This window comes from Rosa chinensis, chromosome 5 (genome assembly GCF_002994745.2).
Source record: "Rosa chinensis cultivar Old Blush chromosome 5, RchiOBHm-V2, whole genome shotgun sequence".
Classification (NCBI taxonomy): Eukaryota; Viridiplantae; Streptophyta; class Magnoliopsida; order Rosales; family Rosaceae; genus Rosa; species Rosa chinensis.
Genome location: NC_037092.1, coordinates 21,530,939 through 21,549,930, shown reverse-complemented (window position 1 = coordinate 21,549,930; position 18,992 = coordinate 21,530,939). Strand labels below are relative to the sequence as shown.

The 18,992-nt window shown below is 38.3% G+C and overlaps 1 protein-coding gene and 2 pseudogenes across 1 annotated transcript; all 3 read left to right on the top strand.

Moving 5' to 3' along the window:
• The first annotated feature begins 1,506 nt into the window (after positions 1 to 1,506).
• Positions 1,507 to 11,074, top strand: LOC112203418 (annotated as a pseudogene).
• A 243-nt stretch (positions 11,075 to 11,317) lies between these two features.
• On the top strand, positions 11,318 to 16,368 carry LOC112201388 (annotated as a pseudogene).
• On the top strand, positions 16,251 to 17,119 carry LOC112203416 (ribosomal protein S2, mitochondrial). Its single transcript, XM_024344386.2, has 2 exons — positions 16,251 to 16,940; positions 17,019 to 17,119. The coding sequence occupies exons 1-2, from the start codon at positions 16,444 to 16,446 to the stop codon at positions 17,023 to 17,025; spliced, it is 504 nt and encodes a 167-aa protein (XP_024200154.2). The 5' UTR covers positions 16,251 to 16,443; the 3' UTR covers positions 17,026 to 17,119.
• Positions 17,120 to 18,992: the final 1,873 nt, after the last annotated feature.

The following is an 18,992-nucleotide window of genomic DNA, read 5'->3' as shown; positions in this document are numbered from 1 at the left end:
ATAAAATTTCTTTTTTAATTTGATATGTCATATGATAGAGGATATTCCTGGAAAGAGAAATGGGTTGGATTTACTTATAACTGAAATTAAATGTAAGGTGTAATGAGCCAGTATGGTGAATAAAAAAAATTTATAGGGTGGCAATAGCCTCACCCATAAAATAAATGGTTACATATTAATTGACTTAAAAATTAATTTAGTTTAGATCTTAACTAAAAGAAGTACTGATCAAGACCTAACATTATGCAGGTGTCCTTCAGCTCCTTCCTTTATTTTTCAAGCCATGCTTGATGGCATTGCTCGGCCAAGAGTGTTAGCAACTTCGCATTAGCTATTGGTTTTTTCTTGGTCCGGGTCTTGGACCCCCATTGTATCAATTTGATGACTCATCTTGATTATCAATTTAAATAAATTAACATCCAATCAGTAGACGAAATTTAATACTTGATTTGACTTGAAATCAATTGATTTAATTTGATTGATCCGCTTTAATATCAATTGATTTAGCTGGAACAAATTCATTTATTGCCGTCGGGCCTTTTATGTGTCGCCAAGTGTCGCTCTCTGAGTCTGCGTGATTTTGCTTACTCACCAGCCACACGCACATTTTGTAGGACTCACATGCTGACTATGTTTGTTCGGTCATAATTCCAAGTGTTGACCGAATTATTTAATGAATTTTATTTTCATTAAATTTTTGGTGTCTACAGCTATATTAACTCTCACGAACCTATTTATTTGTGCACCACCCCTATTTAAAGTACGACCATATCATGTGGTATATATGTGAAATATTATTAAGTATGACCATATTTTGGGGAATGTGAAACATTATGGAACTGAAGATTTACTTTCTTTCAAAGAAGACAAAAAAAAAAAGGACTATGATCTCACGTTTATGAAGCATAACCAGATCATATTTGTCTCAATTGTCCTTGCCTTGCACTCTGTGGATTCCTGATTCTTATGAATATCTTCTACCCTCACTTGGTCCACCTAATATGTTCTCATATAATGTGGTCTTTTAGCAGGACAAATATCAATCTCATGTACTACATGTGGTGCAAGGTGTGTGCTCTACAAACTGCTAATACCACATAGAATAGAGGAAGAAAATTATACTCATGCCTGTCGCAGGTGTGCAACTTCTTTGTGTATGTTCATCACATCAACTTTAAAATTTATTTTACCATAACTACAACAGAGACATGTGTTTCTACATACTATATTTCCTTGCAAAACAAATCTAGAAAGAACCTGAGATTAGATCTCAGATGACCATTTAAAACAAATTAAACAAATTGGGGGAAAATGCCTCCATTCAAACGAACGTTTCTCCTATTATAATAGAATTTTTGATTCTGATATCTAATACTTTAGACGGACTTGCCTTACATTTAGTGTTGCAAAATGGGTATGAAATTATTCATTTCAATTTTCGAAGCTGCATTTTCACATAAAGCTATATTCGTTTGCTGGTGTGTGGATGGGAGGATAACATCAACAATGGGAATGGCGGAAGAGGTTTTCAACTTGCCAATGTTAACAGGTACTTTAGTATCTTTTTCTGATCCACCAGACAACTTATTTCTTCCATATTTTCTTGCTGATATTTGCTTAAACGATGGTGAGTAGATGGTAGATTTATGAAGAGGTTGAAGCTACCAATTGGGGTCGCAACAAGTGCACAGATAATATATTAACAAATTACATATAGCAAAGATGGTTGTGCAGATGTGACAACCAGGTAAAATGGGCAAATCCGCGGAATTATGTTGGCAGTATGTGCCTGAAATCAAGGGTCTTGCTGAAGTAGGCAATTCACTTGGTAATCCAATTATAACAGACTTGCAAGTAATCAATCATGGGGTGCTTCCCGTTTATATCTGATATCGCTTTTGTCCATGTAGTTTCAAACTTTCAATTTAGCGATCACATCCTGCAGTTTATTAAATGTAGCACTAAGATCAAAAGCCACATTCAATTACGAAATATGATTTGAGATCCAATTGCATAATGCCTTCCAAGTTGTTAGTTGGGTGGTTGGCTCATTGAGTATCTTTCATCTGAGCAGGGTTAAGCTCAGGCTCAGCGATATGAACAATAAAATAAAAGGTTAAAAACATAACACATCCGTAGAATCGCGCAGGATTTCATATCTAGCAAGATAAGAAAGTGAACACATACATTTGTGGAATTGGGACGGATAAGTTAGTTGCATTAATAGGATGACACATTTAAAGGACCGTTGAGAACAACACCGCAAATAACAGACTCAAAAAGCTTTGGACTATGAACAGTCTAATCTCTAACGGCCTTTACTCTTTCCTTAGCTACAACATCGTCTTCTACAACTCTTTACTGTCTCACAAAAAGACCACTTCCATTTCCAACCTCAAATCCCATCGAAGCCCCTTAGCATCTTCTCTATTGGGCACAAAAGTTCTCCTTATAGCTAAACACAGAGACCAATAATAAGAAAATGTCATTCTCAGGTCTTCCACTCTCCCATCGGCTCTTCTATTTGACTGTGATGGCTTTCTTGTCGATACGGAGAAAGATGGGCACCGCATTTCTTTCAATGATACTTTCAAAGAGATAACGGTTGGAACTCTGAGAAATTCATTCAATTCTACAATTGGGTTTCCTTGTTTTGCTTGGTAAGCTCATTAAGATGTGAAATTTCAAGCGAAGATGGAATTTTCAATCTGGGTTTTTCATTGTTTAGAGGATCTTGTGAGAAACTAGCTATAGTGTTTTGATTGAAATTATTTGTACAACTCAGTGACTTGGACTAATTGATTGATGAACAGAAAGAATTGGGTGTAACTTGGGATGTAGATTTGTATGGCGAATTGCTCAAGATTGGAGGTGGAAAACAAAGGTAAGTTGCTTAGTTATGTCACATTTCTGTCACTGATTGGGTTTAGATTATATGTCAGCCAAAATCTAATTTGTGGAAGAAGTATGATTTGGACTTGTATACAAATGGTTCTGGTATATGTAGGATGACTGCCTATTTTAACAGGACGGGTTGGCCGGAAAAAGCTCCGAAGGGTGCGGAAGAGAGAAAAGCATTCATAGCTACTGCACAAGCGAAAGACGGACTTGTTCATGACCCTCATTGAGAAAAAGTTGCTGCCTCTTCGTCCAGGCGTTGCAAAGTTGGTTACCATCTAATCTTCAAAATCCTTTATGCAAAATTTACTTCTTAATGTCTCGTGTGTTATGTTTCTGTTGCATTTTCTTCTTCTAAGATTTGGATTTGATGAACAAGTTAGAGCAACTCCACCTATTTTCTTTGTAATTCTGATCATGCATTATGGAATCCTAGGGGTTATACATACTTCTTCTTTCCTAAGTCAGCCATACAAGTGAATGGTATTGATGGTTAAGACTTGAGCAAAACGGCTTTTAGACAACCAACTATTTAAGACTACTTGGTATTTGAGTTCATTCTTATGAGGACAATAATAAGATAATGGTTCTGGTAGGCTCAGTATCTCTCATAAAGTTTCTGACTTTCAGATGTTGGATTGATAAGTTTCTGTTATCAACTTGTACAGGTTGATAGATCAGGCTTTAGCAGCAGGAGTTAAAGTTGCTGTGTGCAGTACTTCCAATGAGAAGGCGGTATGCTTAATCAGGTTCCACTACTTAATGTTTTGCATAATTGGGTTTCTGTGACTGCTGATAATATCCTGCACTTGGGGTGTGTATATTCAGTACATGTAGTATGCAAGTATACAAGAAATAATAATTGTTGGGTTGGTCACTTTCATAATATAGCTCTTACATGTTTGAAAACCTATCAGTGTGGATTGAAAATATGAGATATTGTTTTGTCCTTCATACGTCTCTCTTATCAGCTTGCACTTTATTTAGACCATGAGGGTAACAGTTAAAGCCTTTATCATTATCTTGTTCATGTTTGTTTAGCATATCTTCTTAGATTCACATTTATTCATCTTTGCACTTTGTTTTCATTGTTTGAATCATAATCCGCAATAGTTTCTTTCTTGCTGGGACCAGAACGGGCAGAGAAAATCCAGATATTTGCAGGAGATGTGGTTCCCAGAAAGAAGCCTGATCCAGTAATCTTTCAACCCTCATGTTGATCTAACGTAAAATTCTATTTAACTTTACATGACACAGCACTGATGTAGTTCTATAGTGACATGTTTCTAGCTAATTACTTTGATTTCACTGTTAAAACAGATAAGGGCACTATTAGCTACTGAACTATATTCATTCTTCTGAGCAGGCCATCTATGTATAAAATATTGACTAGTTGTTTTGTATACATATTTTAGTTAACTTTACAAGGCAAAAATACAGTACTGTTGTTCTCTTAGTTCCCTATATCTTGCCAGCTACTTTTGGTTCACTCAAACGCTCTCAATCTACATTGTTAACCACTAAACTATGTCCATTCCTCTTGACAGGCCATCTATGATTTGGCGGCTAACATGCTCAGTGTTGATCCTTCAAGGTACTGCAGGAAAAGAAGGCCTGTCTAGTTTTGGTGCTACAACAGCCTACACAATGAGAATTCTTTTGAACTGTATACTTTCTATATGAAGATCTATGTGATCTTCCCATTTTGCTTATTAGGATACCTACAGGCTGGAATATGCCATAAACAAGCTTCTAACTTTTTGTACTTCGTACTTGAAGAACAGAGCGATGCCATGTTCATTAAAAGTAGTTTTTTTTTTTCTTTTTCTTTTTCTTTTTTCCAACAGTTGTGTTGTGGTAGATGTTGGAATTTAATTAGAAGATTTCAAAATACCAGCTATATTTGAAACCCCTTTAATTGCATATGGTAATAGTCATTAACTCTGATTGACACCAAGATTTCATCAGTTTACTCATATCCCATTATTTGGTCAAAATCTGCAATTATGGTGGTTCATTCCTTATTTGCCTTATTCCGTTTTGATTTACTCATCAATGTCAAGATATATATTGCCTTTCTGTTATATAAGTTACAGAGTATAAATGTCATTCCTAATTAGACGTTTTGATTCTTCCTAATCAGTGTCACAATATTCCTTTTGGTTACATGAGTTACATAGCTTAATTGCTATTATTAAATTGTCATTGCATTGATCATTCCTGCCATATATATAATCCCTAGCTTTCCAAATCGAAACATACAAGAAAACTCAATCCTTTGTTTCTTTTCCGAGCTAAAATTTCTCATGTGTTTCCTTTAATTATTCTACTCCACCAAAAGAAAGTTTTCAAGTTGTTCGATACGATCCAAGTATTGTGAGTGTACACCTACAAGGATCGAGGTTGTTGTACCCTGGAGGGTAGGCCGTCAACACTTGCTACACCGAGATATAATCTCCGAAGGGCGGACATCTACTCTTAAGGGCAGTGTACCACACGCCTCAACCTACAAATCTTACTCAAAGCATCATCCATCTCCATAATTTCCAACAATCTTAAGAGTAGATCACATGGATGCTGCTATGACCAACACCAAGATCCCAGATGTTTCCAAGATCGATGTTTTCAATGGCTCGTTCTTCAAAAGATGGCAAGAAAGAGTCTTCTCTGCTCTTGATGTCATGAACCTGGCACATTATCTCACGAAGGCCAAGCCCAAGGAAGGTAGCGAGAATTATAACAAAGAGTTGGCTGAATGGGAGAAAGGTAACAAAATTTGTAGGCATACTATTCTGAGCACACTTTCAAATGAGCTTTTTGATATATATTGTGCCTACAAGACTACTGCTGAAATTTGGGAGATTCTCACAAAAAAGTACATGACTGAACATGCTGGGACCAAAAATATGCAATTGGGAATTTTCTTAAATTTCAAATGATGGAGGACAAGAATGTTTCACTTCAAATTCATGAGTTTCACAAGGTCGTCAATGATTTGAAGACTGAAGGCATTGAATTACCTGAAGCATTTCTATCTGGAAGTCTCATTGAAAAGCTACCTGAATCATGGAAGGACTACAAGAACAACATGAAGCACAAAAAAGAAACAAATGAGTCTTGAAGATGTGGTTGTCCATATCCGAATTGAGGAAACAAACCGCCTACGAGACGAAGCCAATCAAACCAAGGAAATGGAAGTCAAAGCTAATGTCATCGAGGAAGGTAAGTCTCTCAAAGGTAAAAATTTCAATTATGGTCATAAACCTCACACCAAGCAGAACAAACCTCACCACAAGCTTGCTAAGAATCTGAAGCCTTTCAACACAAATTTTAAAAAGAAAGGAAGTTGCTTTGTTTGTGGAAAACCTGGACACCATGCAAATAAGTGCAATAGAAGGAAGGGAAACAACCTTCCTGCTCGTGCTAACCTTGCAGAAACAGATGATATCATTGCTGCGGTCATTTCTGAAATCAATGTGGTGACCAACGCCAAAGATTGGGTGGTAGACTCTGGTGCTACAAGGCACATCTGTGCAACTAGGAGTGCGTTCATTTCATTTACTCCAATAAAAGAAGGTGAAGACTTTGTCCTTATGGGTGATTCAAGGCCCTCTGCAGTTATGGGTAAAGGAAAAGTGCTCCTTAAACTAACCTCTGGTAAAACCCTTTCACTTAGTGATGTGCTTTATGTTCCAGAGATTCGCCATAATCTTGTGTGTGTTGCTTTACTTGGAAAAGTGGGGGTGAGGGTAGTTTTTGAATCTGACAAGATTGTTTTAACTAAAAATGGTCAATTTGTGGGGAAAGGGTATTGCAATCAGGGTTTGTTTGTATTGAATGTCTCTGAGACTATTATGGAAATGCATCTACTTCTTCTGCTTATATGGTTGATTCTTTTGATATATGGCATGGTAGGCTTGGTCATGTGAATTCCTCTTATATTAAGAAAATGAAAGATATTGGCATGCTTTCTTTCTCTATGTACTCAAATGGTAAATGTGATGTTTGTGTAGAATCTAAGTCAACCAAAAAGGTTTGCAATTCTGTAGAAAGAGAAACTGAATTACTTAGTTTAATTCACAGTGACCTTGGGGACTTGAAACAAACCATGACTAGAGGAGGCAAAAGGTACTACATTACTTTTATAGATGATTACTCTAGGTACACTAGGGTTTATCTACTTAGTAATAAAGATGAGGCTGGAGAAATGTTTCTAAAATACAAAGCTGAAGTAGAAAACCAACTCAACAAGAAAATAAAACGATTGAGAACCGATAGAGGTGGGGAGTACGTTTCAAATCCCTTTATCTCTTTTTGTGAAGAACATGGCATAATTCATGAGGTTACTCCACCGTATTCTCCGGAATCAAATGGAGTAGCCGAAAGAAAAAATAGAACACTAAAAGAAATGATGAATGCCATGTTAGTAAGTTTGGGAGCATCACTGAATTTGTGGGGGGAAGCTATTTTATCGGCATGTCACTTACAAAATAGAATAGCCTACAAGAAAACGGGAATAACTCCTTATGAGTTATGGAGAGGTCATGCACCTAGCTTAAAATACCTTAAAGTGTGGGGGTGTTCAGCAAAAGTCCTTTTACCTGAGCCGAAAAAGAGAAAATTAGGACCAAAAACTTTTGATGCAATGTTCATAGGATATGCTCAACATAGTGCAGCCTATAGGTTCTTAGTTATCAGTAGTGACCATAATTTAATGGAGGTCAATACCATAGTTGAAACTAAGAATGCAACATTCTTTGAAAATGTTTTTCCTATGAAACATGGTAGAGACAAATCTGTTGTTCCATCTAGTTCTACACTAGTACCTAGAGAGAATCTTGAAATAGAACCAAGAAGGAGCAAACGAGTTAGAAAAGAAACTAGCTTTGGAGATGACTTTTACACCTTCTTAGTTGAAAATGACCCACAAACCTATAGTGAAGCCATTAAGTCAATTGATGCACCTTTCTGGAAGGAAGCCATCAATAATGAATTAGAGTCAATTCTCTCTAATCATGTTTGGGAACTTGTAGATTTACCTCCAGGGGCTAAAACTTTAGGGTGTAAATGAGTTTTTAAGAAGAAACTCAAATCAGATGGGTCAATTGATAAGTATAAGGCACGCTTAGTTGCTAAGGGTTACAAACAAAAGAAGGATGTGGATTATTTTGATACTTTTGCTCCTGTGACTCGAATTTCTTCTATTAGAGTCTTGGTTGCATTAGCATCTATTCATAATCTTGTTATTCATCAAATGGATGTTAAAACCGCTTTTTTGAATGGTGAATTGAATGAGGAAATATACATGGATCAACCTGAGGGTTATGTTGTCAAAGGGAAAGAACATAAAGTTTGTAAGCTTGTTAGATCTTTGTATGGTTTGAAACAAGCTCCTAAGCAATGGCATGATAAATTTGATAAAGTTATGCTTTCAAATGGTTTTGTCATTAACAATGCTGATAAATGTTTATATTGCAAGTCTGATGGTGATTCACATGTGATTATATGCTTGTATGTTGATGACATGCTTATCTTTGGAACTAACCTTGAGATAGTTAATGAAACTAAATCTTTTCTAGCATCTAGCTTTGATATGAAAGACATGAGTGTTGCTGACATGATTCTTGGAACTAAAATTACTAGAACCAAAGGTGGCATTTCACTTTCTCAAGAACACTATGTGGAAAAGGTATTGAGAAAATTTGGTCATTTTGATTATAATTCTGTTGCAACACCTTATGATGCTAGTATTCAATTAAAGAAAAATAGAGGTGAGTGTTTTTCTCAATCTGAATATGCACAAATCATTGGTAGTTTAATGTATCTAACAAATTGCACAAGACCAGATATATCTTATGCAGTTGGAAGATTGAGCAGATACACTCAAAGTCCAAACAAGGACCACTGGAATGGTATCTCAAGAGTACTAAAATATTTAAAAGGTACTATTAATTATGAATTAAAATATGGTGGATTTCCTGCTGTATTAGAAGGGTACTGTGATGCCAACTGGATCTCAGATTCAGATGAAACAAAATCCACTAGTGGGTATGTATTTACTCTTGGTGGAGGTGCGGTGTCTTGGAAATCCTCCAAGCAAACAGTGATAACTCGGTCCACTATGGAATCTGAGTTTGTAGCCTTAGAGAAGGCAAGTTCAGAGGCTGAGTGGCTTAGAAACCTCTTGGCAGATATCCCATTATGGAAAAGACCAACTTCATCTGTGTTTATGCATTGTGATAGCTAAGCTGCTATAGCTAGAGCTAAAAATAAAACATATAATGGGAAAAATAGGTATATATGCCTAAGACATAATATTGTGAAGCAATTGCTTGAGAATGGAGTCATATCTATTGACTATGTAAAATCAGAGTTGAATTTAGCAGATCCTCTAACAAAACCACTAGGCCGAAAACTAGTGAGTGATACATCGAGGGGGATGGGGCTTATGCCTATAGACAAAAATCAAGAGTGATGGTAACCCAACCTATGATCTCATGAAGTAGGTTCATATGGGTAATAACAAGCCACTTGTTGTTCAGTGGTGCACTATCAAATGAACTATTGATAGTCCCTCCCTATGGTGTAAATAGATAGTGCTTGAACTGCAATGTGCAAGGTTGAACAAATATTCTTAATGAGTTCCATAGCCCAAACATTTGGGTGGTGCGTTTATTTGCAGTACACACTTGATGGATTCACCTATATGAATGTGGAAGTGGGGCCGCTTCTTATGAGAGTAAGACATACTCTCTAGAGCATTCATGAATATCCAGGTAGGGCGCATGGCCTATTCGCGCCAACCCGCTTCGAATAACTTGATCTGAGAGTTAATGTGGATGGTTAGTTGACTGATTCACAATTAGAAATTTTGGTTCATAGAAAATTTTATTTTCACCAAGGTTTCGTGGGTCACGACTAATTTGTCCTATGGCTGGTTCATAGTCCAAAAGACACCAGTTCTGATGCATTGATTCTCACTTTCTTTTGGTATTCCTTATCTTACAGATTTACACTTTCCTTAAAACTTTGGTATTTTGAAATAGTGGGGGATTGTTGGAATTTAATTAGAAGATTTCAAAATACCAGCTATATTTGAATCAAAATACCAGCTATATTTGAAACCTCCATTGGACCTTTAATTGCAGATGGTAATAGTCATTGATTGTGATTGACACCAAGATTTCATCAGTTTACTCATATCCCATTATTTGGTCAAAATCTGCAATTATGGTGGTTCATTCCTTATTTGCCTTATTCCGTTTTGATTTACTCATCAATGTCAAAATATATTTTCTGTTATATAAGTTACAGAGTATAAATGTCATTCCTAATTAGACGTTTTGATTCTTCCTAATCAGTGTCACAATATTCCTTTTGGTTACATGAGTTACATAGCTTAATTGCTATTAATAAATTGTCATTGCATTGATCATTCCTGCCATATATATAATCCCTAGCTTTCCAAATCGAAACATACAAGAAAACTCAATCCTTTGTTTCTTTTCCGAGCTAAAATTTCTCATGTGTTTCCTTTAATTATTCTACTCCACCAAAAGAAAGTTTTCAAGTTGTTCGATACGATCCAAGTATTGTGAGTGTACACCTACAAGGATCGAGGTTGTTGTACCCTGGAGGGTAGGCCGTCAACACTTGCTACACCGAGATATAATCTCCGAAGGGCGGACATCTACTCTTAAGGGCAGTGTACCACACACCTCAACCTACAAATCTTACTCAAAGCATCATCCATCTCCATAATTTCCAACAGTAGAAGACAGCAGTATAGGCCTTGCAGCTGCCAAAGCCGCTGGAATGAAGTGCATAGTAACCAAAAGAGGGTTTGTACTCATAAGAATGCAGTACGTTACTACCCACCACTTTCCTAATCAGGATGTTACATTGTGCAATGTGCAGTATCATATCGGATCATATTTCACACTTACTGGAATGATGCTTGGCTCGGCTGAGTTATGTTAGCTAGTCAAACTCGTCAAATTTCTGGGCCATCCAATGTGTTAACATTTTTGCTTCTCCTCTGAAACTCTGGTTCCAGATACATGGTCGATGAAGACTTTAGAATGAAGACGTTGTCTTTGAATTCATAGGAGATCCCCCAGAAAAGCGGTTCGACTTGGCATTCTGCAGAAGCCTTCTCAAGCAATATGTGAGCTAGCCCATATTGTTCGCAGTAATCATCTGTTATGGGCTAAACTTCACGACTCCTCCCTTCGTTCTTAAATTGCTTGAGATGGTGACTAGGCTTAGATATATAAGAATGCCAGTATGTGCTCAATCATAAAGCATAGACTGCCTTTTTCTCAAGCAGCTTTATTATACGGAAGATTTATACTTGATCAATATATCTATTCCCACATCTCAAGAACTTTAAACAATTTCTTTCATGTCTCGTACTAAACCCCACTATCGCCGAGCCTTGTAGTGAGGAGTTTGTAACCAAACAGGGTGAGGCAATCTTCCTCTCTTCATTACTATCTACCATTTAGACTAGGATTTGAAGTCTCATTAAGCACACCCGGAGTCCTTAAGTTACCACTACAGGTCCTCAAAAGTAGAGGCTGTTCAAGTACACAATGATGATAGAACCCAGCCCCACAACTAGCTAACCACCCTAAGGCCACCGACGCCACCGTCCCATCCAAGTGTCCGCCCCCGAGCGACTCCGACACCGCCGAAGGCGAAGCTAAAAGATTGACCAAGTTGGGAAAAAGTCGATCCAGAAATTTCAAGGGGGAGTGCTCTATGGATTATGGACCTGACAGAGATGGCTGCTTGCCTGGTCAACCCGTCTCTTCTTCTCATGAAGAAAAAGTCAACAGTCTCACAACTGTAAGAGAGCTTCTTCAATATGGTGATTGTATTGCTTCCCTTTTAGCATTTAAATGTGGTTTTAACACTGTTAGTGGCATTGCTTATAGGAATCCACGTTGCGAGGAGGATGCCGAAAAATACGCATTCCCATTTCATACTGGGACTAATGTATCAGAGGCTTCAAAGGTAGATTCTTGAGAGTCCTTGAATTGATTTTATAAAGTGTCATGATTTTTTTGTTTTCTTATGAGTATTGGGTTTTAGGCAGTCTTGGCATATGAGAAGGCAGAAGAGATTTTGCGCCGGAGTTTGACATTGATAGGACAGAGTTGCTTACATTTGGTTCAAATTCATCATGCACAGGTAGATTAGTCTTTCATAGTACAATGTGGCTTTGGATTGAAGTTCGACTTGTTTGTGCTCAAGGATGATGTGTTTTGTCAACTGTATAGTGTGTTATGCTAGAGAGTTCGGTGGATGGTAGTTTGGATAAAGAACTTGAACCTCAGGGAGATACTTTGGAAATTAAAAGAATCAATGCAGTCAGATGTAAGACAAGCAGCTGTGTGGAATACTCTTGGTTTGATACTACTTAAAACCGGTACATTGTCTATATTGACACTCTTGATAATAGTTGCTTCTTCTTATTCAGCTTTCTGAAAATTTCTGATATGTACTTCGTTATTTTCAGAGTGCCATTTCGGTATTGTCATCTTTGTTAGCAGTTGCCCATACCAACTATGATTGCCTTGCAAACCTTGAAATTGCTTACCTTCAAAGGTAATAGTGATTCACCCTTTTGTTTTTCAAGTGTTTTGATCCTTTGAATTTTTTGTTCCTTAACATTCGCAATGGCTACTGGAGTGACTAAGAAACAGGGGAAACAATAATTGTGGGTAGGCAGACACGTGTTTATTGTGTCTGAGCATGAATCTCATTACCAGTATGAGCAACGGTTAACTCAAACATTGCTAACATTTCAAAATCATGCGGAGGGATAGTATTTAATTTTATGTTCTGCAATGGAACTGCAACAATCTTTCTGCCTGCACGCATGTCTGTATTGTGTGCTTATTATGTTACGGTCATATCTCAGGGTTATTCTCATGCTAAATGTTGGATGAAATTACCACTTTTCAACAACATGGTGTTTCTTTTATAGGTTTTGACCTCCTATAGTTCTCTAACCTGAAACTGTTGCATGTTCTATTTTCAGTGGATATTTGGCGATTTTCAGTGGATATTTGGAACTGTCAAAAAATTGTTTCCAGGAGTTGATCCTCAAAGATCAAAATCATCCCACCGCCTTGATCAATTATGCTGCCCTTCTTTTATGTAGATATGGTTGTTGCAGGTATGGTTTTAATGAGTTTGGTTCCAAGTTTCATATACCCTTCCATTGCTTTCTAACGGTATACTATTTAAGCTTTTAGAATGGTGACCCAAACAGTCAATTTTTTGTAGAGTGCTGCTTTATCATCATAATGCGCTGGTCAAAGAACCTGCATCATTATAGCGTGCCCTTGGTTAATTCTCAGGTGCTGGTGGAGGTGCTTCTGCAGATCACGTTTCTGCTATCAATGTTGCAAAGGAATGTTTGTTAACATCCTTGAATGAAGATCCTAAAGCAGGACATATATGGGCTAATCTTGCAAGTGCCTATTATATGAATGGTGATCATAGAAGTTCCAGCAAGTGCTTGGAGAAGGTGCTCATGGCTCATTGCTTCGTTCATTTATTGCTTTTTTACTGAGGTTGTCCATTTGGTGTCTTATTCTTCATGGAGGGTTTTATTTTTTTACAACCATAATTTTTTATATTTGGTTTCTGGAAAACAGTGATGCATAACTTCTCTGTGTCTAACTCAATTCATAATGGCAAAATGGCATAGTCATTACTTTAGTACTCATGCTTGTGTTGCATGTTGATTTGTATTAGAAGGATTAGACTTTGATGCTCTTTTTTCCAAAATGACTGTTGAAAAGACAAGGAAAAATTGATATTGACTAGGTGGCCAAGTTAGAGCTCAATTGTATGTCCACACGATATGCTGTTGCAATACACCGAACCAAGGATGCAGAACGGTATCAAGATCCCAGCGCCTTGGCAGGAAGTGAAATGGCTTCAGTTACAAGAGATGGAGAGACTGTTTCTGTTGAACTTCACATAGCATGGGCAGGGCTTGCAATGGTCCACAAAGCCCAACATGAGATTTCAGCAGCATTTGACACTGAACATAATGCACTGATAGAGACTGAGAACACACTGATTACAGCTTAAAACAGGTAATCACTAAAGAGCTATTAAGATGTCATTTACTTCTATTGGCATGATATGACAAAATGGAGCTCCCCCTTGATAATGGATGACGTGACAGGGAACTCCTTGTATATCCTAGCATGTAAACTTGTTCTAATATCATATCATTTGGTACACATATGTTATGTAAAAGCATATTGTGAACACTGTGTTATAGTAGAGACTATAACTAATTAAAACAACAAGCTTTTCACAAAGGTATATTTCCATTTTTCTGTTCTACTACCAAGTAGGCAGTAGCTGAGGATCCAGATGATGCGGTGCAGTGGCACCAGCTTGGTCTTCACAGCCTTTTTGCACAAGATTTTAGACGTTGGGTCATGAACACCGTACACAGGTCAATGAAGATCATGAACACCGTACGCAGGTCAATGAAGATCATTCCAAGGCTTTTCGTTTTTTGTAAGTACTCATACATTACAATTTAATCTTATATGAATCAAAGTGGTTAGCTGCTGTGTTGTTTATTGATATCTAGTCTGCTTTACATAATTTCTTTGAAGATGATCCTTGTCTGCATGGTTTGTCAACATGTTTTTTAATGATTGTTATATTCTAATGCTGCTTGTGTTTCTCTTTTAAGCTATGAAAATGCCCATCACATCTTCACGGGGCTTCAAGTTCTTGTTACAAGGAGACCACCTAAAGCTTCTCGAACCATGCCTCCTCTTGATAGCCCTTTACCGCGACAGCAACCCTATACTGGGCCATTTATTTCTCCCCCCAAAACTGTTAAGTATGTTAGCCCAGATTTACTAGTCAAACAATTTATTTTGATGCTAGCAATGAAATTTGAAGCACACCCTCGCTCCTCGTATTTGCTATATGTACTTAGAGGCTCGATTCTGCTTTATCTCCTTTCTTTTTTCATACTACCCGATGCACCTCCCGATGCTCCTTCTGGTGGACCTCCTGGTGGACCTTTGGGTGGGCCTCATGGTGGAGCTCCTAGTGAACCTGCTGATGGTCATGCTGATGATGGTCCTCCCAATGGAGGTAAAAATTCCGTCATTGGCTGTTTCTTCTTACTTGAAATAAAGTATTTACACTGCACTGCAATACTTGTTGAATTGTTACTTACAGATGCTTCTTAAAAGTGATAATATGTATGGCATGATCTAATTAATGAACTGACTGCATATGTACGTGTGAATCTGAAATTTTATTTCTGTTTTACTTGTCTGACTATTAAGAACTCAACGGAATCCTTCTCAAATCAGATGAGGAAAGAGGGTGTTGGTCCAGTTGAGTGTTTGAAACAGCCAATGACAGAATTTTTACCTTCATTGGGAGGACCATCATCAGCATGACCATCAGCAGGTCCACTAGGAGCTCCACCATGAGGCCCACCAGGAGGTCCACCAGCAGGAGCATCGGGAGGTGCATCAGGTAGTATGAAAAAAGAAAGGAGATAAAGCAGAATCGAGCCTCCAAGTACATATAGCAAATACGAGGAGCGAGGGTGTGCTTCAAATTTCATTGCTAGCATCAAAATAAATTGTTTGACTAGTAAATCTGGGCTAACATACTTAACAGTTTTGGGGGGAGAAATAAGTGGCCCATTATAGGGTTGGTATCGCGGTAAAGGGCTATCAAGAGGAGGCATGGTTCGAGAAGCTTTAGGTGGTCTCCTTGTAACAAGAACTTGAAGCCCCGTGAAGATGTGATGGGCATTTTCATAACTTAAAAAGAAACACAAGTAGCATTAGAATATAACAATCATTAAAAAACATGTTGACAAACCATGCAGACAAGGATCATCTTCAAAGAAATTATGTAAAGCAGATTAGATATCAATAAGGGGAAATTACTGGTCACTCCCTGTACTTTTAGGGCGTCGACAGTTCAGTCCCTGCTATCCTAATTTCGACAAGTTACTCCTCAGACTTTCAAATCTCACACAATTTGGTCCAAAATGACTATTTTGCCCCTCCCTTCCTCTTTTTGTTTTTTATTTTTCTCTCCTCTCCTCTCCCCTCCTTTCTTCTAAAATTTATAAGGGTCTATGACCACTAGCACCAAAATGGGTTAATTTTAGCCCATTTACACCACCAACAGAATTCTATTCCCACTAACCCAACTACAGATTCAAAAGACGATTCTACCCTAAAAAAATTAAAAAACTACAAATAGCACACCAACTCTATCTCGCTCTCTCTCTCTCTCTGCACATCAAAAACGTGAACCTAAACCCGCCTGACTGCCGGTGCCTTCTTCTGCAGGCGGACGACAGGGAGCAACGGAGGACTGCCGGAGAAGACCAAAGATAGGCACGCGACGGTAGAGATCAAGACGTCGTCACCTGGATCTAAAGCCATCGTCGCGTATCACGGTCAAATCTTTTGCGCCGGTTTGAATTGGTACCAGTCACCGGAGGCGTCATCGCTATCGAGGATGCGGAGCTTGCCGGCGAGTTTGGGGAAGGGGTTGGTCGGATCTGACGGCAATCCCGAACGGCAGACTCGATATGAGGCCACCGTCGCCGGAGTTTTCCACAGGTGGACCAATTACGACATTCAATTTTGGTCACCGTCTCCCTCCATGAACACTCTCTGGCGCACCGGCGGCTTCCTCACCAATAGTCACAGCCCTAAGAAGTTCAGGTCTCGTCGGAAGAAGATCGTCTTCGGACCGACTCAGCCGCCGGACTGCCTCGTGGTTTTCGACTCCGAGAGGAAGTCGTCGGTGATTCTCGAGGCGCATAGGTTGCAGGTTCCGATTGTTTCGCTTGTGGACTCGAACATGCCTATCGAGTACTACAACAAGATCACGTATCCGATTCCGTGTAATTCCTCGGTGCAATTTGTGTACCTGTTCTGCAATTTGATCACCAAGACGTTCATGCTTCAGCAAAAGAAAAGCGGCGCCGATTCTGTCGAAATTGAGACTAGGTGTGTTGGTGTTTTTGGTGCGCACCAGGTGTTTGATGTTTTGATTGAGTGAGATTGATGTGTGTGTTTTTGTTGCAGTGAGTGAGTGGGGGTTATAGAGGAGGCTAAGAGCGCAAAGAAGGATGAGGTGCTTATGGTTCAATCAATTAAAGGATGAGATCCTTTAAGTTCTATTGGGGGCAATAGACGGCTATTGGGGGGCAATAGACGTTTTGAATTGATGTAATCTCCTTGTTTTTTTTCTGTAATCAAAGTTTTATTTGTCTAAATTTAGGGAGATTAGTTCCCATTCTGGCAACTGAAAGTCCTATTGAGGGGCAATAGGAGTCTATTGGGGGGCAATACATGGTTGATAGTCGTCTATTGGGGGCAATACATAGCTGATAGTCATCTATTGGGGGGCAATACATGGCTGATAGTCGTCTATTGGGGGGCAATAGACGTCTATTGGGGGGCAATAGACGTCTATTGGGGGGCAATAGACGTCTATTGGGGGGCAATAGACGTCTATTGGGGGGCAATAGACGTCTATTGGGGGGCAATAGACGTCTATTGGGGGGCAATAGACGTCTATTGGGGGCAATAGACGTCTATTGGGGGGCAATAGATGTCTATTGGGTGACCGAAATCCGGCGACAGGATTCCGGCAAGGTTGGCCGGAATCCGGCGAGGTTGGCCGGAATCCGGCGAAGTTGGCCGGAATCCGGCGGCCGGTGACCGGATTCCGGCAGCCGGTGACCGGCTCCGGCGAAGTCTCCCATGGTTTCTCTCTCTTCTATTTTTTTTTCTCTCTCTCTCTAAGTAACAAGGGGGTGAGGGTAAAATGGTATTAAAAAAAAATTAAAAACAAAAAAAAGGTATTAGGGAAGACTCCCTTAGAGTGTATTGGGTAAGAGAGAATTAAAAAAACTTAATGGGGTAAGTGGGAAAAAAATCCCTAAAAATGGGGTAAGTGGACAAAATCCCAATTTATAATTAATTCATACGAACTCCGATATTTGCGTTCCATATATGTACGAGATCATATCGATGAGCTCCACAACTTTTATGAAGAAAGTTTTTCCAAATTTTGTATGTATAAAAAGTCAATTTTCACGACCGCTCCAAATAACATTCGTTTCGAAAATCCACTTTCTTCTAAAATTCATAATTAATTCATACAAACTCTGATTTTTGCGTTCCATATATGCACAAGATTGTATCAACGAGCTCTACAACTTTCATGAAGAAAGTTGTTCCAAATTTTGTACGTATAAAAAGTCATTTTCACTACCCCCCTAAATAACGTTCGTTTCGAAAATCTCCTTTCTTCTAAAATTCATAATTAATTCATACGAACTCCGATATTTGCGTTCCATATATGTACAAGATCGTATCGAGGATCTCTATAATTTTTATGAAGAAAGTTTTTCCAAATTTTGTATGTATAAAAAGTCAATTTTCAGGACCCCCCCCCTAAATAACATTCATTTCAAAAATCTCCTTTCTTCTAAAATTCATAATTAATTCATACGAACTCCGATATTTGCGTTCCATATATGTACGAGATCGTATCTATGATCTCTACAATTTTTATGAAGAAATTTTTTCCAAATTTTGTATGTATAAAAAGTCAATTTTCACGACCCCCCCCTAAATAACGTTCATTTCGAAACTAAAATTGATACGAAACCGAATTTCTCGTACAACTACTTATGAAATAGTCTCAATATTCATAATTCAAATATTGTGTGTGTGTTATTTTGTGGTTGGGGGGGGGGGGGGGGGGGGGGGGGGGGGGGGGTCGTGAAAATTGACTGTTTATACATACAAAATTTGAAAAAACTTCCTTCATAAAAGTTGTAGAGCTCATCGATACAATCTCGTACATATATGGAACGCAAAAATCGGAGTTTGTATGAATTAATTATGAATTTTAGAAGAAAGGAGATTTTCGAAACGAACGTTATTTAGGGGGGTAGTGAAAATGACTTTTTATACGTACAAAATTTGGAACAACTTTCTTCATGAAAGTTGTAGAGCTCGTTGATACAATCTTGTGCATATATGGAA